General features: G+C 41.2%; 2 protein-coding genes across 3 annotated transcripts in view; one reads left to right on the top strand and one right to left on the bottom strand.

The window, feature by feature from the left end:
• Pop1 (processing of precursor 1, ribonuclease P/MRP family, (S. cerevisiae)) overlaps window positions 1-5,480 on the bottom strand; it is a 35,343-nt gene extending 29,863 nt beyond the window's left edge. For both annotated transcript variants that reach the window (NM_152894.2, NM_026340.3), the window contains exons 1-2: window positions 5,376-5,480; window positions 1,359-1,502 (exon numbers count right to left, since the gene is read on the bottom strand). In NM_152894.2, the coding sequence (NP_690854.1) occupies window positions 1,359-1,500 (142 nt within the window). In that variant the 5' untranslated portion in view covers window positions 1,501-1,502; window positions 5,376-5,480. The remainder of the gene's footprint in view (window positions 1-1,358; window positions 1,503-5,375) is intronic.
• Window positions 5,481-5,544: 64 nt separating this feature from the next.
• On the top strand, window positions 5,545-16,769 carry Rida (reactive intermediate imine deaminase A homolog). Its single transcript, NM_008287.3, has 6 exons — window positions 5,545-5,738; window positions 12,112-12,217; window positions 12,995-13,049; window positions 14,112-14,180; window positions 15,136-15,191; window positions 16,256-16,769. The coding sequence occupies exons 1-6, from the start codon at window positions 5,674-5,676 to the stop codon at window positions 16,310-16,312; spliced, it is 408 nt and encodes a 135-aa protein (NP_032313.2). The 5' UTR covers window positions 5,545-5,673; the 3' UTR covers window positions 16,313-16,769.
• The last annotated feature ends 9,607 nt before the right edge of the window (window positions 16,770-26,376 follow it).

The raw sequence follows: 26,376 nt of genomic DNA, 5'->3' as shown, positions 1-26,376 counted from the left end.
AACAGCAATCACACCAGTGTGACACACATACAACAGCAATCACATCAGTGTGACATATAAACAAAAACAACAGGAATCACAGCAGTGTGACATATTAATACATATAACAGTAATCACATTAGTGTGACATATTAACAGATATAACAAATTACATCAGTTAGACATATAAACACATACAACAGCAACCACATCAGTGAGACATACTAACAGGTACAAGGAAATTTTTTCCTTTGAGATTTCCAACGCAACATGAATTGTTAATCTAAGCCCTTGCTATGGCCTGAACATTTACAAACATAAGAGAGGTCAGTGGAGAATTTTACAGGATACAATACAAGATAATATTTGGGAAAGGTATACCACATGTCAAACTATAGTCCTCTACGTCTAGATCTAACTCTAGAGCTTAAGAGTTTATAGCTAATATTTATTTAAATGGGGCTAAGGCAGGCCATGCTTTAAAGCAGCTTTCCTAACTGGCATTCCCACTGCTATCCCAGAGGACATCTGCACCCTATCACTTCCCAAGGATGTGAAATTAGCACAGTAGTTAGATATTGACATGCTGACTATATTTCTCTGAGGAAACAGAAGTATACCTTAGATCAAACATATCAGCTGTAAAGTGTACATAATCATTCTATAATAGTATGTCTGTTTCACAACGTCAAGTGAACACTGAATGAGAGCAAACCTCTGCTCCAAGAAAAAGTATCTCCCCTTTCTCTTTTCTTCCCTTCATACCCCCTGTCTGTCTGTCTGTCTCTCTCTCTCTCTCTCTCTCTCTCTCTCTCTCACACACACACACACACACACAGACTCAAAGAGAGAACTCAATCTCATATAGATTGTAATTTTATGTATCAATAGCACACAAACTCAGAGGACAACTTTCAAAGTCAGTTCTCTCCTTCCATAGTAGGTTTAGGGAATGGAACTCAGGTGGTCAGGTATGGGTGGGCACCTTACTGAGCACTATATCCTAAGCACCTTACCAGCCTGTTATTTTAAAGTCTAGAAACAATTCATACCCACAGCTAAGACTGAAACCCCAGGCAGGGCTGGTGCTCCTTGCAGCCTGTACTTCCACAGTCCCTACCCTCTGCAGGGGAAGGCTGGGGAAGCAAGCTGCTGGGACACAATGAAGTTCCTCCCTGCTCTCTCATGTCCAGGGACATGGACTGAACAGCTCTGTAAGTGAACTTTAACAAGAAGGCAGACTTGTAAGCACAAATTCTGATAAGGACAGTTTTCTGTATTCTCTCTTTAAATGAACTCGTTTACGTGACATCGAGCAAACAAAACTGGCAAAGGCAATTAATCCAAATGAAGTGACAAGAACAGTGTGTGCGTCTTACCTTGTTTCTGAGATTGGGACGGCTTCCCCTTTCCAAAATGATGCTTTCCATCTCTCTCAGCCATAAAGCCGGAGGACAGAGTCACGTTACTGGGCTGGTTTCTCATTTTCTTAGCATGTTTTCTTTCCTTTGCATTAGACATTTCTAGAAAGAAAGCAATACACTTAATAGAGGAAGAGAAAACTTTCACTTCAAAAATAATGAATTGTTGCCGGGCGCGGTGGTACATGCCTCTAATCCCAGCACTCAGGAGGCAGAGGCAGGTGAATTTCTGAGTTTGAGGCCAGCCTGGTCTACAAAGTAAGTTCCAGGACAGCCAGGGCTATACAGAGAAACTGTCTCAAAACACCAAAAAAAAAAAAAAAAAAAAAAAAGAATTGCCAGGTGTGGGTGCTCGCATCAGCATCTGGAAAGCAAAGGCAGGAGGCTCTTGAGTTCAAGGTCATCCTTTAGCTACATAGCATGAGGTCAGCCAGACCTACCTGACAGACCCTATTTCAAAACACAACAAAGAATACAATTTTAAAATGAGCCAGTAATATGACTCAGCAGGTAAAGGCAATTGCCACTAAACCTGAACTCAATCCTGAGACCTACACAATGCAAGGAGAGCGCCTACTCCCAAAAGTTGTCTTCTGACAACTACATGCCCATCAAGGTATACTCCTAACCTCCAACACAGATAAACAAGAAAGGTAAAATAATAATAATAATAACTTTAATAAATATTTATATAACTCAATGTTTGATGATACCAAAATGTTACCATATTAATCTATAGCAGGAATCCCCAAAAAAGAGATTTCAATAAAGTCACTCATCTCAAAAGAAAGTGCTGTTGCATGCTTATAAACCCAGCCGTCAGGATAGAGCTGGGGGCTGGGCAGAAGGAAATCTTTGAGGTTGAGGCCAACCTAGGCTACACATCAAGTTCCAGGCCATCTTGGACTTCACAGTTTTTGTCTCAAAAAATAAAGGAACAGAGTTTCTTCATGGAACTATCCCAACTGGCAGATTTTGCACTGCCGAATAATTAAACTACATATAATCGCTAATGATGCATAAAATGAGGTAAGATCACTAAAATTAAATTACTTATAACGCTTTATCTTGGTTCTTGGCTGAAATAAAAAGACCGGGATAAATTATAAGTAAAATATTTGAGTCCAAACTGAAGATAAATTACTGGTATTTTCACTCACGACTTCACTTCAAGTGAATCACATAAAGGATGGGTGCAGAGAGAACCTGATGGGTTTACTTAGGAGTCCCCACACCTGGACCAACACCCTCATTATTCATTGAGTCAACGTGAAACACTTGTTTTCTTTTTCAAAACAAAATTCATAATATGGCTGACTAGAGATGTAACTTTTAACAATACCCTACACTATGTAACATAAAGACTTGAGAAGTTATGTTAATAAAACAATATGTATGTCTGTATGTGTTTTTCCACAACTACACTAGATAACAGTCTGAAATGAAGATTTTGAACCTAATGGATGTTCATGTCAACAAGGGACCAACATAGGCACTTGGCATAATTCATAAAGCCTGAGACAGGCCCTGGAAGCCTTCACCCCATACAACAGCCATTAATTCTTTTGCTGATGGAGTCCAGGCTAAAACGTGCACCATGGAGATACTGAAATAAGAAAAACTCAGAGAAGCAGTTACCAAGCCTGCATTTCAATTCCTTAATATTAGAATATTCTACCAACACATAAACTTTATGTAGATAACAGCAAAGAAAGTAGGTTATTCTTGTGCCTCAAAGAAAAGGTAACCAAGCCACTAGTGAGAAAATTCCCCAATCTGGTAAGCATTCTGAGATTCCATCCAGGCTCAGCTCCATTCACTACTCCTAAAACTCAAAACAATTGGAGACTAAAAGCACAAATGAAATATTCTATACAGGGAAACTGTGCAACCTCAGGGAAAGCCAGTAAGAAAATGTCAGCTGTAATTTTTGTTTAGGAATCTACCGTGTGAACAACAGGAATCAAAACTCAGGAGGACTAGAAGAGGAACATAGGAAGAAGATGGAACCAAATAGGCTGTGGAGTCCAAGCAGGAAGCTCGTGTATTCCAGCATGAAGCCCTAAACCAAGAAAAAGGATCTCACCATTCTTGAAGCACGGAAGCAGTCCCTCAGCATTACACAGGACAAGATGACAGGGAATCAAGAGGATTTCTTACAGTGCATGTTGACAGAGGGTCACAGGTCTGACCTTTCTTATTGTCACACTGCACTTAGCAGACTACCATAAACAAAGTACAGGATCAAAACAACACAAGTATTGGATATTCATATCCACACATACATGAACTTTGACTATAAAGCAAACGTTAACAAGGTAAGAAACATTTAGCCCGCAACTACGCTCCTTCTGACACAGCATGAGAACTGTAGGTAGCCTCAGAGCTTCTCCAGTTGGGGATCACAACCCCATATAGGGTCATGTAGCTGAATGTGAGGTGATGAAAAATCTAGCAAGAACAATTCAGAAGTCAAATGTGTAATGAATCCAAAGTGTTTCTGGCAGTGCTCTACCTAGACGTCACTACAGCCACAGTTCAGCAGTGACATCCCATGCTTACACACCATACAACACCAACAAATACTGCCTGAAACAGCTCAGCCAAGATCCCAGGCAAGTTATGAACCCAGTGTTCTTACTGTACATACAGGTTTATGCTCTTAAGAAACAATGTTATACAGGCTGGTGAGATGGCTCAGAGGCTAAGAGCACTGGCTGCTCTTCCAGAGGTCATGAGTTCAATTCCCAGCAACCACGTGGTGGCTCACAAAACATCTATAGGGGGATCTGATATCCTCTTCAGGCAGGCAGATATATATGCAGCAGAGCACTCGTACATTAAATAAAGAAAAAGAAAAAAAAGGAAACAATGATATAAAAACAGGCCTAAATTTCTCTTTAAATTGTTCTCATGCCGCACGTCTTTGGATTGTGCTGGGCTGCATTGTTTGATTTAAAAAACTAGTTTGAAATTGAGTTGCTGGGTTAAATTTTATATTTTTTAAATCATTAATTTGGATTTGGGATTGAGATAGACTTTTCCAACAACTGGCCCTAATTATAGTTCCGACTGTACTACATATTTAGGCAAAATAGCATCTCATCACTGACTATTATAAAAATCAAACAACAAATCAGCTCTAAAAAAAAAAAAAAAAAGCCGGGCGTGGGGGCCCACGCTTTTAATCCCAGCACTCGGGAGGCAGAGGCAGGTAGATTTCTGAGTTCGAGGCCAGCCTGGTCTACAAAGTGATTTCCAGGACAGCCAGGGCTATCCAGAGAAACCCTCTCAAAAAACAAACAAACAAAAACAAAACAAACAAACAAACAAACAAAACCACTTTAGATGCTTTATGTCTTGCAGTATCAAATACTCTACCAAAACTCGTATTTATGAAAAAATAAACATACACACATCTATTTAGAGAGTAAAAATTAGTTTTTATCTTTCTCAAAAGGCAAAATTATACCAGCTACACTAAAGAATTGTTTTAAATATACTTCCTTATGATATATTATCAGTTACTAATTAGTACATCTTCTTATCTACCCAGGTTCGTTAGTGAGAAAGCTGAAGTCGTGAGCTAGGAGAAGATGACTCGCCTCCGGAAAGCAGACCCCGGTCTGCTCAAATCTTGAGGCGATCATGCATAGAAAGGAAGCACGGGATGGCGAAAGGCAGACAACCCACACCTCTGCTTGGTTCCCCGGAATGACCCATCCCTGTCCTTTACGGTACCCAGAAAGGGATACAAGCGCATTCCCAGAGGGGATTCCGCCTGGCAGGGCAACGATAAGCATAAAAACGAGCACAGGAGCCTGAGGCTCTGGACTGCAAGAGGGCCCGCCCGGGCAGCATGGACCTCCCCAAGTGAAAAGCGCCGCAAGCCGAAGCCGCCACTGTGGGCAAGCCCCCACGCGAGGCCCCCGCGAGCTGGCGGCCCCGGCTAAGCATTAGTGCCTCACCACCAACCTGCCAAAAGTTCCGAGGGCTTCGCCGGTAAGAATGACAAGGTTCTGAGATCCCTAGAAGCTCCCACCACAGAGGGTGAGCGAGCGGGCTGAGGGCGCGTGCGCAGCACGGCTTCTTCCTCCACGTGTCCCGGAGTCGCTTGTAAACTACAATTCCCATCGGGCCGTGCGAATTCGCACGGGGCTGTCCCTGAACTAAAACTCTTTTGCCTAGGGCTGTCTGGTCAGTGGACAAGAGTGGGTGTAGTTACTTACCATCGTTTCTTCTTCTGGAGGGTCTTCAAGAGGGAAGGATTAGCATGTCGTCCATAATCAGAAAGGTGATCAGCACCACAAAAGCCCCGGCGGCCATTGGTCCCTACAGGTAATGTTTTTTACTGTAGCTCTGAAGGACCAGGTAGGTGCAGTGTTGCAAGTTTGGAGCTTTGGCCCCTGCTGGTCCGAGCAAAAGAGAGTCTTAGAACGCGCGAAGAAACTAAGTTCAGAAAGAGTACAGTGTATCCAAATCCCTCAGAGAATGGGGGAGCCCTGGTGCTACCAGAAACTTGCACTCCTAAGATCTTGCCCCCATCTGGAGCTGCCGGGGCCCCGAAGGCGAGCTTGCTACATGCTTTCTCTGGTTAGAAGTGGCATCACCCCAACCCCCTTGCCTTTCGTCTTGGTGGCTTCTAGTTTTGGTTTTTGTAACAATTTTATTAAGATAGAATAAACAACCCATAGAATTCTCATTCTGTTAGTGGGTTCAATTCAGTGGCTTTTACTATGCCCAAAAGTTGTGTAGCCATCATCACTTTCTATTCTCAAAACATTTACATCCAACCTAAAATAAGGTTTATACCATTAGCATTTATTCCACATGGCATCTTTCCCCAGCTCCTTACAACCACCCATTTATTTCCTCTCCATCACTATAGGGTTTATCTGTTAAAGACGTTTGCTATAAAAAGTATAATACACTGTTTGGTCCTCTGTGACAGGCTTCTTTTACTAGCATGAAGTTTGATCTAACCCTTTCTTAATTTACAAGATATGCTTGTCTCATTTGGACAGTACTCAGCAAATACCTGTATGTCTATCCTAGTCTCTGGCTTCTATAACGTGTAGGAATGCAATGATGCTTATGAATGGTTTATCCATGCCTATTTACCACTAATATCAAATGCAAGTAACACCAAAGGTGATCTTCTGAGATTATCCTATATACTAGAGCTAACCATATATGTACTGGAAAAATAAAAACTACCCTTTGGCATTTATCTCTGCTTACCAGAAGTGCTTTTAAATAGAAATGGTACTTTCTTTTCACTTCCTTCTGTGGGTGCTATGAAGGACAGACTAACTTTGTAGCTCAGACTAACCTAGAACCTGCTGTTCTCCTGTTTGAGCATTCCTAGTGCTGACGTGAAGACCAGCACACTTAACTTAAAACCTTGTTCCTCAAAATACCTCAGCTTTAAAAATCACTGTATTGTATCTTATATAACTTTCTCCTCTCTAACTTCTAAGTCTTCACTAAAACGTATCTAGAGCCAATTCCTTTTGAAAAAGTCATTTCTGACACAGTGTCTCTTTGCTGTCAATCAAAACTGAAGATTTTCTTCGGCTGCAACATTAGTACTGTAGAAGATGTGTAGTGCATGCCAAGTATTTAGCTGATTCAAAAATGTGTAAGAAGTAATCCGACATAGGCCTTCACCTATAAAAGGAAAAGAAGCAGTAATGTAGCAAATGTTACATGACAGGCACTATGACAACTAACTACCTTTAAGTTGTCTCTCCATTTTACAAAAGGACAGCTCAAGGTCAATCTTTTCAAGGAAATACAGTGTGCAAGTGACATCTTGGCTTGAACTCAAACCCTAGCTCCCTTAATATCAAGAGAAATAACAGTCCCATGTGTCAAAGCAGTAATTATTATAATAGGATTGGAGATGGAACTTAATGGGATGAGAAACCAAATGAAAGGGAGGAAAACTGATTCTGATTTGGAGCAGAGAAAGAAAAAAAGTTTTGAAGAAGCTCCCCAAATAAGGTAGTCCGGTTAAACTTTAAATGTTGGGTTTTCTGTTTTTCCACTTTTAATAGTGTTAGGAAGTTTGACTCATCATAGTTAATTAGTTACAGACTGACATTCCTCCAGAGGACACAGAGGTAAAAGAATACAGAATGTAGAGATTTGGATGAGATAGTTTTCAATTGACCTTTTTTTTTTTCTCCCAAACTGTATACCTGGTGTTTTATAACATTTTCATTGAAATGACTTACTTTCACTTAAATTAATTTTAAAAGAAAACATTATCAAAATACTCTAAATAGAAAACAATACAATAGAAAGTAACTATTTTTAAAAATAACTCAAATAAAAAGTATTAATTCCAAAACTCTATGAGCATACTGCAGTTGGCTCAAAACCTTGAGCCTGCTCCCTTTGTTAAAGTGTTTCTGGCTGGGGCTGGAGAGATGACTCGGCACTTAAGAGCACTTTCTGCTCTTCAGGAAGCCAAGTTTGGTTCCCAGCACCCATATTAGTCCATTCACTCCCATCTGTAACTCTAGCTCCAAAGGACCCAGAGGATCTTCTGGCCTCCATGGGTATGTGCACAGGTGGTGGACTTATACACGTGCACATAAATAGTCATAATAATTTCAATGTCTTTCTGGCCGAGGATGGATATAGCTCAGTAAAAGACCATGCTGAACATGTATGAGGCCCTGGGTGTGTACCACCAGCGCCCAGCTACAACTCCATTTTTCAGATGTGAGAGCTGTCATATACTAAGTTGAATAATTTGCCAAGGTCACTCCACTAAGTAATTTAATACAATTTGAAAGTGTAGTGGACTCCAGGGCTCAATCTGAATGATTTCATTTGTTGTCCCAGCTTAGAAGAATTGAAAAGAAAACTACAAAGTGAAGATATGATTCCCTGTCTGTGGGTGACTTTCTGGGAAAAAAAAATTCAAAAGTTAGCATTAAGAGTTGGAGTTTGTTAGGAGAGGAGAGTTGCACTTTGGATTTAAATTCTTTTTTTTTTTTTTTTTTTTTTTTTGGTTTTTCAAGACAGGGTTTCTCTGTGTAGCCCTGGCTATCCTGGAACTCACTTTTTAGACCAGGCTGGCCTCGAACTCAGAAATCTGCCTGCCTCTGCCTCCTGAGTGCTAGGATTAAAGGCGTGCGCCAGGATTTAAATTCTTAGTTGGCTTCTTTTTAATGGTGTGACCTTACAGAGAGACTTTGTCTCCTAGTTTGCTTCTTTATCTTCTAAATGAACCTAAGTAATAATGCTAGTTCTTAACCATAAGGAAGGAAGGGGTCAGTCCAAAAAATCCCTTTTAAGGAAAAAATTCTGTAGTCCCAGCACTCGGGAGGCAGAGGCAGGCTGATTTCTGAGTTCCAGGCCAGCCTGGTCTACAGAGTGAGTTCCAGGACAGCCAGGGCTACACAGAGAAACCCTGTCTCGAAAAGAAAAAAAAAAAATTGTAGTAAATTTTTTGTTCCTCGGCCTAATCCTGCTCTTTCAGCTATTGGTGATAGTTGCAGGAGATTACCTTCTTTACTTCAGAACAAAAGACATCTGTAGCAGAGAGACACTTTGTCATGAAGCCTGGTAACCAAAGGGTGTCTTCAGATAGATAACTATCCGGCTTGTTAATGCCTCATCTCCTCTCAGAAGCATTAGTTAACACTTGTACAGTTAGTCTCCCTCTTCCTGTTTAGAACGGCCCTGCATGGAGGCCAGAGTCCGGTCTCTACCAAGCTCCTACATAAACAGTATGTGGTAGCCCTCCTGTGATAACAGTACATGAGAGGCAGAGACAGAAACTCCCCAGAGCAAGCTGACTAGATAGACTAGTCAATCAACAAGTTCTGGGTTCACGTGAGAGACCCTGCCTCAATGTAGTAGATAAGGTAGAGAAGGATTGAAGAAGGCACCTGATGCCCACTCCTGGCCTCCGTATTTTGGGAACTATTTCCCAAAAGTAAAGACTAGTGTATAAAGTTTGTGATGAGTACACTTTTTGAAATTCTAGCTTCTCTCAAGAGAATTCTAATGTGCTGGGCTTTTTAGTCCTCAGCCCTGGGAATGAATGGAGTATTGTTACTGATTAGCTAAGCACAACTCAGCACATTTTAGGACACTGAGGACGGACCTGGAGGGATTGCAACACCAGTGCTATTGAGTGGCTTTCTGTTTTATTAGCACTGCCATAATATGGCACAGACCATGACTTGAAACTTAATTGGAATGTTTCTGAAAGTTTTACCCCCTGATTTTGGGCTTGGTTTGCTATCATTTAGGTGTTTCTCTGTGTGGGGTTTGCTTGCTTGCTTGTTTGTTTGTTTTCAGGTAACCTCACTGTGGTCCCAGACAGCCCAGAATTCACTACACATCCCAGGTTGGCACCACACTTGAGAGCCTCCTGAGTACTAGGGTTATAGGTTTGCACCATCATGCCCAGTATATTTCTGGACAGGAAGTAGAATAAAAGGCTTTTAAAGTTCTGCATGGGTGAAATGGTTCTGCAGGTAAAAGCATCATTATCCCAAAACCCAGTGCCCTGAGTTTGGTACCTTCATGGTAGGAGAGACCTGACTCCTGCAATTTGTCCTTTGACCTCCACATGTCTACTACAGTGAGCAAGAGCACACGCATGTACACAAACACACATACACACACACTAAATACAATGCTTTTTTTTTTTTTAATTAGGAGCTGAAAAGATGACTCAGCAGTTCAGAGTACTTCCTGCCCTTGCACAGAACCCAAGTGTGGCTCCATGTACCCACATCAGGTGGTTCACAACCATCTGTAACTCTAGTCCAGGGGACCCTGATGCCTTCTTCTGACCTCTGGGTACCCACACAGAAATGTGGCATGCACTCATGAAAACACACATACATATAAATAAAAATGAAGTCTATTTGTAAGATTGACTTATTTTTTTATTTTATGTACATGACGGTTTTGCTTGCATGAAATTGTGTGTACTGTAGATCTGAGGAGGTAAGAAGGGAATACCAGATTCCCTAGGCTTGGAGTTACATAGAGTTGTGAGCCACCATGTTGATGCCTGGGATTGAACCTGGGTCCTCTGCAGGAGCAGTAAGTGCTCTTAACAACTGAACCAACTCTCCAGCCCCAAAATAGTTAAAAAGAAAACATTAGGAAACAATTTCTGGAACCTACAACTGAAGGAGTAGGATTCTTAGGCCTAGGAAGTATCACGTAGTCAATTGTTTTTTGGGTTTTTTTTTTTTTAGCTAAACCTCTTTAAATCCTTGGGAGTTTCAATCTTAAACACAAATTGTCTCAGCTCCAATAACTACTTTTGATATTCTGGAAATAAATGGATTTTTTTTACTATCATAAAGTTTTTTATTATTGATGATGCATTCGAGCTTAAACTCTTTCATATGTTGTGAAAAACTGAAGATATTTTGCAATGGGCCTAGTGCAGATGGCCTAATTACACAAGGGCGGGGTGGGGGTGTGTTTATAGTGTTAACCAATAGTTCGGTTCAACCTGAGGAAAGCTCACACATTAAGAAGCTCAATAGTTATCTATTTAAAGATATGGGTAAAAGAAAGCCAGAGAGCCCTGTGCTTTCTGAGTTGTCAGAGCCGACCTCCAGCACTTCCTGTGTAAGGGATGAGCATACACCAGGATAGGGTGATAAGGGGACAGGAAGGAGGTTTCCTCTGGAGCCAAGGGGAATAGGACTGCTGGCTTTCGATTCTTTGGTGGTTCCGTCTCCTGAACCTGCAAAATCACCAGTATGGGAGGTAGGAAAGGTTTCAGCCACAGAGAAGGGTTCTCTACCAGAAGCTGGCAGTGGTGTATGGGACCTGGCCAGAGAGTCCAGGTTTTCCATACACAATACCTTTAACCCAGTGGATAGTAGGGAGGTAGAAAGTGCCTCCTTTAGGCCATCCTACACTGAAAGCTGACCATTCTTTACTGAAAAAAAAAAAAAAAGTCAGTCTCTCCCCACCCAAACAGTTAGGCCCAAATTCCCTGACAGGTGTTTGAAGTCCTCAAGTGTAACTGGACTAGGTTCGGTGGGGAAAGCTGCTGGTCTACCCCATGAGAGTTCTCAAGAGGCAAGATATTACCGTAATTTTAAGCCAGCCTAGAATACACAACAAGTTTCAGGCCAGCCAGGGCTACATGATGAAGCCTTGCCTCGAAAGCAAAGACACACCCCACCACCAAAAAAGTACTATTTTGAGCCAGATGTCTTTGCTGGAATTATCCATCAATGTGTAGTCATCTGTTGGACCTAGCAGAGATTCGTTTTGTTTATTGGAATGTTGTTTCCAAACATTCATGTGAAGCTTTGGGGTGTTTTAATTCTCATTTACATATTTGCCTAAGGGATAGAATAATACTGGGTATCCTAGGGTTTTATTGCTGTGAAGAGACCATGTGAACAGACACCATGACCAAGGCAACTCTTATAAGGACAATATTCAGTTGGGGCTGGCTTACAGGTTCAGAAGTTTAGTCCATTATCATCAAGGCAAAAGTACTTTCTCCCAACCTGTGACTGTTTTACATTCTTAAAGATGTCAGTAAACAAAATTTTAATTTAGTAAATGTCAGATTTATGAGTTTTTTTATTTTACAACTTTTACTTTTTTATCTTATTACTATTTTAGCATTGGCTTTTATGTTATCTATTATATATACATGTATATATATGTGTGTGTATATATATGCTTTTGTTTATTTCAGTCAAGCTGTGCAAGTGGACAGGACCATTTACATTTCTGGACAGGTAGGCCTGGATCCTTCCAGTGGACAGCTTGTGCCAGGAGGAGTAGTAGAAGAAGCTAAACAGGTAAGCCTGCACATGAGAGGTCCCCGTTGTAACACTACATGGTAATATCGAACCGTGGAGACAGTCTTTGATCCTGAGCAGTGATCACATGTGTTTTCAGCTACTCACTATTCGGTCTAAGACTTTAAAAAACTCTTTTATCTATTTTATGTGTATAAATATTCTATCTGCATGCATGTTTATTTAGCACATGTGTGCCTGTTGGATTCCCTGGAACTGGGGTTACAAGCGGTCATAAACCACTACGTGGGTGCTGGGAATCCAACTGTGTCCTCTGCAAGAGCAACAAGTACTCTCAACCAGGGGCCATCACTGCAGCCCCTTTAAGATGGCTTAACAACAGAGAAAACCACCTGCTTATTACCTGTGTTATCAAAAACAAATGCTGTTGTGTCAGATGGATTGGAAAGCTTATTTTCAGGGCCATTGACCTCCCTCCTCTTCCCAAAGTATGGATATGTAATTCATTACTGATGATTTGATTATTTGAGGTTTTATTTTGATTGGGGTTAGGGGTTGTTTTAAATTTTGAGACAGGGTCTCTTATAAGCTAGGCGGCTTTGAACTCACTATAAACTCACTAACCCCAGCCTCTTGCCTTAACCTCCCATGTACAATACCATATCCATCCCAGTATTCCTACAAAATAAAAAAACCTTTCACTACAATTCAGATTTAGTCCACTAATGGAAGCCAGTACATAATTGACTTGTGTGGAAATATCGGTTAAAGTAATTACACAGCATCGTCTTTGACCTTTCTTGACTTGATTCACAGGCTCTTAAAAACTTGGGTGAGATTCTGAAAGCTGCAGGCTGTGACTTCAATAATGGTGAGTAACTGGGTCTTTCTTCCCTGTTCATTGGTGGGTTTTGTTGTCTGTTTGTGTTGTTTGCAGCACTCAGGATCCAACTCGGAGCCTCATGCATGCCAGGCAAGCCAGCACTGTTAATGTGTGTTTGGTATGTCCTTGGTCTTTGTGGAGGACGTATAATAGCCAATCATCTGAGTATGCATGTCTTTTTTGGTAAAGGTTATGGAGTTGTTCGTTTACAGTATTCTGCCTGCACATATTCCTGCACACCAGAAGAGGGCACCAAATCTTATTATAGACGGTTGGGAGTCACCATGTGGTTGCTGGGAGTTGAATTCAGAACCCCTAGAAGAGCAGCAGCCAGGTGCTTTCAACCCCTAAGCCATCTCCAGCCCTAAAGGTTGTGGGGGTTTTTAGGTTTGGTTGGTTGGTTGGTTGTGGTTGGTTGGTTGGTTGGTTGGTTGGTTGGTTGGTTGGTTGGTTGGTTGGTTTTTTGAGACAGGGTTTCTCTGTATAGCCCTGGCTGTCCTGGAACTCACTCTGTAGACCAGGCTGGCCTCGAACTCAGAAATCCACCTGCCTCTGCCTCCCAAGTGCTGGGATTAAAGGCATGTGCCACCACCGCCCGGCAAAGGTTGTGTTTTAATGCTCTAAAAAACAACACCGGTTCCTTTCTTTAGTCTTGGTTTCATCAGGTTACTCATAAAAATTATACACTGGGATTTTGTTTTTTGTTTTGCTTTGTTTGTTTTGGAGGGGGTGTTGTTTTGTTTTGTTGGTTTTTTGAGACAGGGTTTCTCTGAGTAGCTTTGGATGTCCTGGAACTCACTCTATAGACCTGGCTGGCCTCTAACTCTTAGAGATCTACCTGCCTCTGCCTACTGAGTGCTGAAATTAAGGCATGCACCACTGCCCAGATATACACTGTTTTTCTAAGTCTTGTTTTGAGTTTGATAAAACGGCTAAAACTAAAGAAGAAAAAAATTATTTTATTTATATGTGTATATATATATATATATATATATATATATGTGTGTGTGTGTGTGTGTATATATATATTTGTATGTATCTGTCTTCTAGTGGTGAAAACAACTGTTTTACTGGCTGACATGAATGACTTTGGCACTGTCAATGAGATCTATAAAACATGTAAGTGATTTGACCTTATTCTCACTCACTTTTAAAGGGAAATAAGTCTGCTGATATAAATGTATCATTGTCAAGTAAAAGTGAGATGTGAAAATGGCATTTTGTCCTGACACAATCCATTATCTGGTTGGAAACACAGTAGTAGCATGCCCTTGTGAGAAAGATCTCTATTTCTATTGCAGTTCTTAAAAATATAATGTGCATAAGCTCTGCATATTCATTTTCCTAGAACCTAACTTTATTGTTTGTTTCTCTGGCTTTGTAAGCCTCCCCTAAATCTTTTTAGACATACAGACTTATTGCTATGATATGGTCTAGCTACCTTCTTGTGGCTCTCTGCAAATCACCGGGAACTTACTGAACATTTCCATACTAGTTCTTAGTCCGTAAAGTGAGGACAGGATTCTGCCACCTTCGGGCGTTGTCAGAATGATTACATTAATTATCCTGTACAGCACTTAGAACAGATACTGGCAAGGTCTAAGCTCCGAGCAAATGCTCCTGTTGCTGTCATTGCCGTAGCAGGGGAAGTGAGTCCCTGTCTCCTGGTAAGATGAAATGAAGGTATAGTGTGAAAAAAACTTCACTGTTATTCTCTGCAGAAGATGTGACCACAGAAGGTTAAAGTTCACAGGGAAGTCCTCGCTGAAGATCAGGAGCCACCCTCAGTTTTGATAATTGGTTCATAGGAATCACTTTAAAGACCAAACCCACACTCATCATTATAAGACAAGGGTGCCAGATTATGTGTTTCATTGCTTATAAAGTACTTAGAAAAGTACCAAAGGTCATAAAATCGTGTGGCAGAATATCTTGTCAGGCAATCTAAATGCAAGCTTTTCTGTCGTTTGTGTGTGGGAACAGACCAGGCCATGAGGCCGTTCCCAGATTCTTGCTTCTCTTGCTGAGTGAGGGCCCATGTGTGGAGATTAACCTGATACTGTTCTACATTCAGATTTCCAGGGTAGCCTTCCTGCCAGGGCTGCTTACCAAGTCGCTGCTTTACCCAGAGTAAGTACCTGGTACAATGCCAGTGCACACACAGTACATGAGACCTGTCGCTTTGAAAGGAAACTTAAAATTAATACAGTTCCTGTTTCTCAGAAATACAGAGTCTAAAAGTCAATACCTGATCACTGTTGTGATCTGAAAAAAGCTTAAAAAAATTCGTACAAAGCAGCACATGGGTATGACATGATCCATCGGACACAATCTGATGACTTAGATTATAAGAAAAACCTTAAGAGCAGTTGTGTTGTGATGTTACTGGAGCAGTGTAGATTGCTGGGCCCCACTGTGTTTCCCCCTGCAGTCTGACTTCATGCCTCAGTGTCTGCCTTTCAGTAAGGACTTCTGAAAATGTAACACAGTGTACAATTACGTGGAGACTTCTGGATAGCCTTTGTTCTCACTGAAGGGAGTTCTTCATACCACAAGGTGTAAAACTAATGCTCTTGCTAGTTCCTACTGTATTTTGGAGTATTGGCCAGAAAATGTGGATAGTATTACTATTTATCTTAATAAAAACAAATTCACCTGGCTCTCCTATTATGAAGACTCTAGACCATTCACTGGAAAGATGCTCTCCATCCTGGTTCTGGTGTTCCGTCACTGTGGTCTCTTTTCCTATGCCTCCTGCCCACTCTGTACACCTGCAGGGCGTAACTGAACCACCTCAGAGTGTCGTTTGTTCTTGCTTTAGTTTGTTGTTCCTGGGAAAGGTCATTGTCAAACTGAAAGTATTGAGTGTATTAGAAAAAGCTTATACTTGGAACCTGAAGACATGGGTTTGATTATCCACTGCTAGTCTTTGTGATGTGGGACCACTTTGTCAGCCTTTCTGAGGTCAGTGCCTTGTTTTACGACCAGGGCTGCTGTGGGAATCAAATGAGCTAATATATAAGTGTGCCTAGCATGGTAGCCTGACTTGTTGTAGAGGCTTAGTGAATTCTCTCTCATCCTTGCTTTCTGTGAAGAGATTAATGGTAAAAATACATGTTGCCAGTAGTTGCATGTGTTATTGAACCTTGACTTGCATTAAAGGATCGAGACAGTGACTTTTGTTTTCTTTACAGGGAAGTCGAGTTGAAATCGAAGCAATCGCTGTCCAGGGGCCTTTCATCAAGGCATGACTATAAGTAGCCATGCTGATGTTGACTCCGGAGGTTTTAGAATGTCTTTCACACTTTAATTTTTACAAATGATGCTGGGAAGTATAAAAATGACCAGAGTGGTTGAAGTTATTGTGGAAGTGATCAAATATGTGGAGATTTGACATTAATTGGAGATTATTCAGTATAGTGACTGATGTTCTAATTTCACTTATGTTGCTGGGTGTGAGAGAAGAGGTGCACAGCTACTGAGATGGGAAGCAGAAGGAAAGATGGGCTGTTGTACATGAGAAATAGTAAGGAGCACATCTACTTAAATCATATTAATTTGCTCATGTGAAATACTTAGTTCTTATGTTAGATATAAGAAACTAAATTGAAATATTCAAACTTGAATAGTACCAGGAGAACAAGTGGACCAAAATCTTATACAGATAATATTACTTTAATTGAAATAAAAAATAGATGTGTAACTTTCCCTTGGTTTTTAATTTTGTTCTCTTATTTTTTTTAACAGTTTAATTATACATTAAAACTACTACCTAATAGCCAGGCAGTGGTGGCGCATGCCTTTAATCCCAGCACTTGGGAGACAGAGGCAGGCGAATTTCTGAGTTTCAGGCCAGCCTGGTCTACAGAGTGAGTTCCAGGACAGCCAGGGCTACACAGAGAAACCCTGTCTCAAAAAACAAAAAACAAAACAAAACAAAAACAAAACAAAACAAAATACTACAATCTAGTAAAGGGTGAGTAGAAATTCTTAAGTTATGGGCTAGAGAGATGGCTCAGAGGTTAATAGAGGTTAATAGCACTGACTGCTCTTCCAGAGGTCTTCAATTCCCAGGAGCCACATGGTGGCTGTCAACCATCTATAATAGGATCTTATGCCCTCTTCTGGCATGTTAGGTGTACATGCAGATAGATCACTTATATGCATAAATAAAATCTTAAAAAGAAAAATCTCCAGCTATTTCAAGTTTATTTCTGGCTTTCAAAATTTTTCAGTTGTAATTAGATTGCATATTGTCATATTTTTATTGAAAGCCTTATTTTTTGTGTATGAGTACTTTTCCTACATGTCTGTTTGTACCCGTGTGTTCAATGCCTGCGAAGGGCATCAGATCACCTTTGACTGAAGATAGAAGGTTGCGAGCCACTATGCAGGTTCTAGGAATTGAACCCAAGTCCTCTGAAAAACCTGTCAGCATTTCTATCTGCTCTACCATCTCTCTCTCTCCACTTTAAGGTCTTTGTTTGGTTGGATTTTGAGATATGGATGCTGTGATGGTTGGAATATTCTTGGCCCAAGGAGTGGCACTATTAGAAGGTATGGCCTTGTTGGAGGAAATGTGTCACTGTGGACATGGATTTTAAGACTGTCCTAACTGCCTGGAAGTCAGTCTTCTCCTGTCTGCCTTCAGAATAAAATGTAGAACTCTCAGCCCCTCCAGCACCATGCCTGCCTGCACATTACCATGCTTCCCGCCATGATGATAATAGACTGAACCTCTGAACCTGTAAGCAAGCCCCAATTAAATGTTGTCCTTAGAGGAGTTACCTTGGTCCTGGTGTCTGTCTACAGCAGTAAAACCCTAACTGAGACAGAGACCTTGCTGTGTTATCTAGCCTGGGCTTCCTCCCAGGCTCAAGCAGTCCTCTTGCCTTAGCTACTGGGGTAGCCGGACTACTGATGTGCTGAGCCCTTAAGCCCTTCAACATTTTTTAAGAACTGCATGAATAATTTCTCATGGTCGAATAAATCCTAGCATAGAATGACAAGTTAGAAAGGAGATTCTGGATCACATTCCTTACCACTTACCTCCCCAGAGTGAGCACTGCCAGGTGCTTTCCCTGAGACTGCTGATGGCCATTTACACACTCAGTTATCTGCCTTTGTTTTGCCAATTTACATAAGTGAACAGTCACCATATATATTATATTACAACTTGCTTCCATATACAGGTATACATTTTAAAACTATAGGCAATTTTTAAAACTATATTTTAAAAACTTTTAAAGGTTTAAAACTATTGTAGACTACTCTTTTGTGTAGATTTTAGGTGATTAACTGCTTGTATAAACCAGTGTTTTAAAAATTAATGTTTTACATCAGTGCTACTGTGGTATTTATTAGGTGACTTTTTGCAGAAGATGGACAGATGTCTCTTTAGCCCAGATAGGACACCAACAACATGCCAAAGAACACCCAAGTCTATCTTAGTGAACCTGTGAATGCATTGGGGTTACCTCTAGGAGTATGAATAACCAAAGAGCCCACCCCGCCTTGGGCAGTGAACCATGCAATGCTAATCTCTGGGGCTCTGTACACACCTTGCAGGCAGCTTAGCTGGGCAGAGACTCCTCTGCCTCACAATCGTTACTGCTCATATAACCGTGGGGATGGGGCTTGTGAAGACCCAAGAACTTCCTAAGAACTCTCAGTCTCTTATGCTCTGTCCAGCAAGGCACTGGGAACGGACAGCTGGGATATCAGGAAGTAAATAAAGGGCGTGAGGACATACAGAAAGCTGGGATTGACTGGTTTGGGCTGGAGAAAGCCTAGGCAGGGTTTATGGTGTTAGCTGCATCAGGAGGCAGGTTTACCTGACCTCAGTAGAAGTGGTCTCTAGTGGGGAACAGTCTTCAGGCCATCAGTATGGAGGTGGGGCTGAGAGCTATGTGGGACATTTTCTGTACACACTGTTGTTAGGTCTCAGACCCAGGTCAAACAGCTGGGGTGTCTATTTAAAATACTCCTCTTTGATATTTTAAATAGGCACATCAGTACCATATGAATTAAAAAAGAAAAGGGAAAACTTGACTGCTCCTAGGTATGGTGGAGGATCTCTCTCTCTCTCTCTCTCTCTCTCTCTCTCTCTCTGTCTGTCTCTCTCTCTCTGTCTGTCTCTCTCTCTCTCTCTTTCTCTCCCCCTCTTTTTCTCATAATTGTGATATGAGGGAGACCCTGAGTGGGGCCATGTGAGGTGAGCAGCTAGAGGACAGAGAAGACCAGGAGAGGAAAGAATACTTGAAAAGGAAGCCCAGTAGCCAAAATGGTTGGACTGTATAGGAAAAGTCAGCTGGGGAAAGGGCAGCCCAGCCTCTGAGCTGGAGAAGTTTAGGGTGGGAGGCAGGATATGCCAGCCATACCTTGTAATGGTTTACTGGCTAGTTTTATGTCAACTTGACACAGCTGGAGCTGGACAGATGGCTCAGCGGTTAAAAGCACTGACTGCTTTTCCAAAGGTCCTGAGTTCAAATCCCAGAAACCACATGGTGGCTCACAACCATCCCTGTCATTGCTCAATTGGCACATGAACAAAGTGGCCATGGTGGTCGAGATGGAGGTTATGCTTGGGCTCAGCAACACAGACTTCCATTCACCAAGGCTGACCTGGCTACAGCTGCTGCTGAGTGCCAGATCTGCCAACAGCAGAAACCAACAATGAGCCCCAGATATGGCACCATTCCTCGAGGGGACCAGACAGCAACCTGGTGGCAGGTTGACTACATTGGACCACTTCCTTCGTGGAAAGGACAGCGTTTTGTTCTTACTGGAGTAGATACTTATTCTGGTTATGGATTTGCCTTTCCTGCATGTAATGCCTCTGCTAAAACCACCATCCATGGACTGACAGAATGCCTTATCTATTATCATGGTAGTCCACACAGTATTGCTTCTGACCAAGCAACATCCCTCCATGGCCTCTGCATCAGCTCCTGCTTCCTGACCTGCTTGAGTTCCAGTCCTGACTTCCCTTGGTGATCAACAGCAGTATGGAAGTGTAAGCCAAATAAACCCTTTCCTCCCCAACTTGCTTCTTGGTCATGATGTTTGTGCAGGAATAGAAACCCTGACTAAGACAAATGGATAGAGACTAAGGGATGCTGGGAGAACCTTGCAGCTAGGTCCACTTTGATGTGTAAATAAATACCTCAGCAGTTTGTCCTGGACTTGAGAACTAACAACTGCTCAAACTTGGTCTTCCAAGGAAGGCTTTGCTATCTCCCTGAACCTGAATCTATAGGGCCCTTGACATAGCTCCATACAGGGGCCAGGGAATGGAATGTGCTGGTCTGAATTGGAAGCCCCCGTAGGCTCATATGTTTGAGTGCTTAGTCATGACGGAATGGCATTAGTTGGGAGTGATTAGGAGGAGTGGCTTTGTTGGAGAAAGGGGTGCTTTGAGGCTTTAAAAGCCTCAATGAGCCGGGTGTGATGGTTTACACCTTTAATCCCAGCACTTGGGAGGCAGAGGCAGAGGCAGGCAGATTTCTGAGTTCAAGGCCAGCCTGGTCTACAGAGTGAGTTCCAGGACAGCCAGGGCTACACTGAGAAACTCTGTCTTGAAAAACCAAAAAAAAGCCTCAACAAGCCCAGTGCTCTCTCTTCCTACTTTGCCTGTCTGGATATAGAACCCTCAGGTTCTCCTCCAGCTCCATGTCTGACTGCCTGCCACTATGATGATAATGGACTAAACCTCAGAAACTGTAAGCCAGCCCCAATTAGATACTTTCCTTTGTAAGAGTTGCCTTGGGGTATGAGTATGTTCATGTCTCTTCACAGATATAGAACACTGACTAAAGCAATATCTTTATGGACTTTACAAAGAGTTTTGATGAAGCCTTGTCTGATCTGTACTTTGCTGACTTTGTTCCTCAAGGAAATTTACATATGCTTTGTTGTGCATGCGAACTGAATTATCACCAGTAGCTTTCACTAAATTGTGCTATATATAGATATGCCTAAAATAAATGACTTAGGGTCAGACTCCCATTGAGCCAAACTCCCTTTTTGTCTTCCATGGGTGTGAAGGTCACAGAGACACCCTCTCAACTCCCTACATTTAGGTCATGACTTCCAAACCAAACTCTGGATAAAAGAACTGGAAATACATATGGCACCCATGGGAACTGAGCTGTTTGTGACTGGGTCAGGACTTCATATCTTCCCTCCAGACAGACAGAGAAGCACTGCATTTTGTTAATGTAAAAAGGAATGGCAATGTTGGCCTCTCACACATGGTTACAGTAAACCAGGCCCATGCCCAGAGAGAGCACTCACGAGTGGAGACAGGAAATAAAAGTTCAAGATACATGAGTTCTGGAGCACCAACCTAGGCTACATGAGACCCTGTCTTAAACAAATAAATAAAAGATAAACATACTAACAATACCTAAAAACAAGTCACCCATATTTCTTTACTACCATCATATTCTTTTTCATTGTTATTTTTAAAACAGGGTCTTGCTGTGTAGCCTTGGCTGGCCTGGAACTCACTTTATAGACCAGGCTGGCCTCCAACACACCAAGATTCACCTACGCCAACCTTCCATATGCTGGTATTAAAGGCAGCACCTCCACACCCAGCTGATTGTCATATTCCTTACCTCAGAGTAAATAGAATCTGCTCTTCTTCTGAAGGGAAAAATAGAACAAAAGGAGTTTGTGACTGTGTATCTCAGATAAAACAAATACACCAGAGTAAGTTTTCAAATACTTTATTAGTTGTAATAACACATATTTGTTTAATCAAAGTTCTAAATGTTGAGCCAATGGTACAAAATAATTCTATAAAAATTTTTGGCCATGATTTCTCCTACAGCCAATTATTCATAAGGAGCTGCCATGGTTACATGGTTGTAAGGAACATTTGCCATAGACATGTATTCGTAGAATACCAAATTTGTGTTGGCCTTGTGGAGAAAAACAAAGATGAGCCAGATCCCAAGAGACTTACAGCCTCCTAATACCGTTGGATAAGCAGTAGCAACCCTTCAGGCTTCTTAATTATTTTTTTTTTAAGAATTCCAAGCTGAAGATATAGCTCATGTTAGAGTACTTGCCTTGCAAGTATAAGGCCCTGGGTTCAACTCCTAGTGCCACAAGGAGGGAACAGTAATAATTATTTCAAATATTCCATTTCAGGTCACTATTCAACCACCCTAATTTATCACTCTCTGTCAGCCAAGTACAGATTCACTTAGGCACATTGCTTCCTCTCTAACACTAATTGATAGCTACTGTTGTGACAAATATTCTTGGAGCCATCTCTAACCATTCTCTCTAGTGGAGTCTAGTGAAGAGACTCCAGAAGAGCTGTGCTCAGTCAGAAGACTCAATATTCCAATAAGAATTGTGTTTTGACTAACTTTTTATAACAAGTTTTGAAAACAAAAGGAAGATTTTCCCTCATATACATATATATTAAAGGTAATGATTTTTTTAAAGATTTCTTTATTATTATATCTAAGTACATTTTAGCTGTCTTCAGACATCCAGAAGAGGGCATCAGATCTCATTATGGATGGTTGTGAGCCACCATGTGGTTGCTGGGATTTGAACTCAGGACCTTCAGAAGAGCAGTCAGTGCTCTTAACCCCTGAGCCATCTCTCCAGCCCAAAGGTAATGATTTTTAGTTGATTAGATCATGAATAACATTTATCATCTAAAGTTTGTACTTTAAGTTTCTACAATGAACATACTCATTTGTTACTAAGAAAAACAATGTTTTAATAAAGTTTTCTCTACAGTTATTGACTAAGTAATCCACGTGTGTCTAGAAAGTACCTAGGTAGAAAGCTATTTTTCCACCCCTTCACCTCAAATGATTAACACCTCTGATATTCAGGAAACTTAAAACAAATCCATAAAATAATTACTAATTGAAACCAACTCCTTGTTCATCCTCCTGCTGAGCTGCTGGGGTGAGCTGCTGGTTGGAAAGGTCACCCCTGGGCCTGAGATGCTCCTGAGAGCTGGAACCCAACTGTCTTTATAGAAACTGTATGCTTGAAGTCTCTAAAAGCACAAGGGTAAACCCAACCACAGTCATTTGACCTTGCCATCTAACATTCTCTGCAGAATTCTCTCTCCTTTCAATGCAGAGAAAGCATTTCCCTGTAAAATTGCCACTTAATTCAAGGCTGAGTTTGTAATACAACGTGTTAACAGTGGATGGGTGTTTTGACTACTTCAAAAGCTATGAACTACACTTGAACTCTTGCAATATAAAGGTCAAATGGAAAAGAATGCCATGAGTGTGTGGGTTATGGTTGGTCACAGAGGTCAGCCACACAGTCCTGTACCCTCCCATTTCTGGCTAACAGTTTTAAAGCCTGGCCTTGTATTTCCTAGATTTGAGGCTGGCAAGAAAAAAAAAAAAAGATTGCCTACTGTGGAAAGCATTTATTCACTATTTCCTTAGCAGTTAGATACAGAATATGATAAAGTTACCTTAAGATTTATTTTCATTTGTATGAGTGTTTTTGCCTGCATGTGTGCATGTGCATCACATATATGTCTGATGTCTATGAGGGCAATGGACCCCTCAGAACTAGAATTGCAGACAGTTGTGAGCAGCTGTATGGTTGCTGGGAAACAGACTCAGGACTCATGCAAGAGCAGTGTCTTAGACAGGGTTTCTATTCCTGCACAAACATCATGACCAAGAAGCAAATTGGGGGAGAAAGGGTTTATTCAGCTTACACTTCCATACTGCTGTTCATCACCAAGGAAGTCAGGACTGGAACTCAAGCAGGTCAGAAAGCAGGAGCTGATGCAGAGGCCATGGAGGGATGTTCTTTACTGGCTTGCCTCCCCTGGCTTGCTCAGCCTGCTCTCTTATAGAACCCAAGACTACCAGCCCAGAGATGGTTCCACCCACAAAGGGCTTTTCCCCCTTGATCACTAATTGAGAAAATGCCTTCAGTTGGATCTCATGGAGGCATTTACTCAATTGAAGCTCCTTTTTCTGTGATAACTCCAGCTGTGTCAAGTTGACACAAAACTAGCCAGTACAAGCAGCAAGTGTTCTTAACTGCTGAGCCATCTCTGCATCTCCTGCTGTATAAATAGGACATAAACTGGGCTACAAAGTAGCCATACCTGGTTATTTTGTTTTTGGTTTTTTTTGTTTTGTTTTTGTTGTTGTTGTTGTTGTTGTTTAATTTAAAAGAACAAACAAGTTTCAGGCTAGAGAGATGGATCAGTGGTTCAGGACACTTAATACTTTTGCAGAGGACCAGAATTCAATTCCAAGACTTCATGTCAGGTGCCTCACAACCTCTCTTAACTCGAACTCCAGGGGCTCCGATCCAATGCCCTATTCTGGCCTCTGTGGACACCTCTATCCATGTGTACAGAAACACACACACACACAGAGAGAGAGAGAGAGAGAGAGAGAGAAAGAAAGAGAGAGAGAGAGAGAGAGAGAGAGAGAGAGAGAGAGAATTTAAAAATAAATCTTTTGTGGGTGGTGGTGACACAGAGAGTCCGGTGGATCTTTGTGTTCTTATGTTCTAGGCCAGCCTGGTGAGTGAGTAAGTTCCAGGGCTGCAGTGATCAACCCTGTCTCAACATCTAAAAATAAATAAGTAAATCCTTAAATTTTTAAAAGATTTCTAATATCTTAGTAGCCACATTAGAGATAAAAGTATAGAAAGCACAAAAAATATACAAATTTCTAAAGCTAGGAAAGTAATTGGATGGCTAATAGAAAGTAAAGCATTAGAAGGCAATCTGTAAAACTTTTATTTTAGAGCTATAGTATACTTTTTGAGAGAGTGTTCTTTCAAGGATGACTGTTGTATAAACCTGCTCTGGGATCACACAGCTGTGATCTCAGCACTCAGGAAGTGGAGGCAGCAGGACCAGGAGCTCAGGCTCAACCTTCAGGAGACCTTGTCTCAAAACAACATTTTAAGGAAGAAAGGAGTTTTGAGCTGGGAATGGTAGAAGAGACCTATAATTCCCGCATTCAGGAGGCAGAGGCAGGTGGACATCTGAGTTCAAAGGCCAGCCTGGTCTACATAGTGAGTTCAAGGTTAGCCAAGACTACACAGTGAGACCCTGTCACATAGACACAAAAAGATAGGCCACCCAATGAAGAATGGACTTTTGTGCTTGTGCCTATTAATTAAATGTGTCCATCTGAGTGCTTGCTATAAAGAAGATTCAGCTGTTAAAATAATCTCTGATAGCTGGATCTGGAGGAACATACTTTTAGTCCCAGCACTGGAGACCTGAGTTCAAGACAGCCAGAGTTTACATGGGAGACCCTGTCTCAAAAAAATTACCAAAAAAGGAATGGTCACAGATATTTTACAGTAAGCCTTTACATTTAACTTTTTATTTTTGATTGTCAACTATTAAGTACAATATGTTATAGTGATGTATATGTATGTATTCTGGAATGGGTTTGTCAAAAATATCACCACACACACCTGCTCTGACACTTTCTATTTATCGACTCTCCTAATCAGGAAAAACTAAACAAATGAAACTTGAAATATATGTTGTATAAAGTCTCTACTGAGTTTCTGACCTAAAAACCTTGCTTGGGGAACTACTCTGAACATTGAGCTTGAGCAATTTTGACAGGAAAATGGATTTCCCCATCTAAGAGATAGAGCTGGGGTAGTGCCACACAAATTTATATTTCCAATATATTGTTTCTTGGTATTCAAACATTGACTCAATAGATAGAGGATCTGTAAGTAGTCTATTGAGGGAACCAAATAACTGAATTCAAGGTTACATAGAACTACTTGCTCTTAATGAGAGCAGTCCAACTTCTACTTTGCAATAGGCTATGTCATCTGTTAGGAACTGCTCTTATCTATCTGGGTGTGTTGCAGAGGCATGAGGTAACTCTGACGTCAGAACACTGATAGTACACTCCCCTCCACAGTGTTACACTTAGTCTTGGCTCACCTTAAGAGGTTTTTATTTTAATGTAGACACTAAAGCAAAAGATGCTAGTTGGTTCATCTAAGTGGTAATCTTAAGATTATGTATTCCTAAAATGGTAAATTTTTCCATAAACCTACCTTGAAATTCATAGACACAAAGCGCTTAATAAAGAACAAGTTAACTGCCATATTGTAACTCACACACAATCATCAGCAGAAGTCCTTACTTGCTTTGGAAGAATTCCAAAAAAAAAAAAAAGACTTTCTGTGGTACAGAAATGTTTTTAAAATCTCGACTTCTTAGCTCTTTTTCACCTAATGCTAATTTGCAGTCACTTAAAAGAAAGCAGAATGTAAATGGAGAAACTAACTAATAAAAAATGAAATGAAA

The sequence above is a fragment of the Mus musculus genome, chromosome 15 (genome assembly GCF_000001635.26).
Source record: "Mus musculus strain C57BL/6J chromosome 15, GRCm38.p6 C57BL/6J".
Classification (NCBI taxonomy): Eukaryota; Metazoa; Chordata; class Mammalia; order Rodentia; family Muridae; genus Mus; species Mus musculus.
This window is presented reverse-complemented; position numbering and strand designations above follow the sequence as displayed.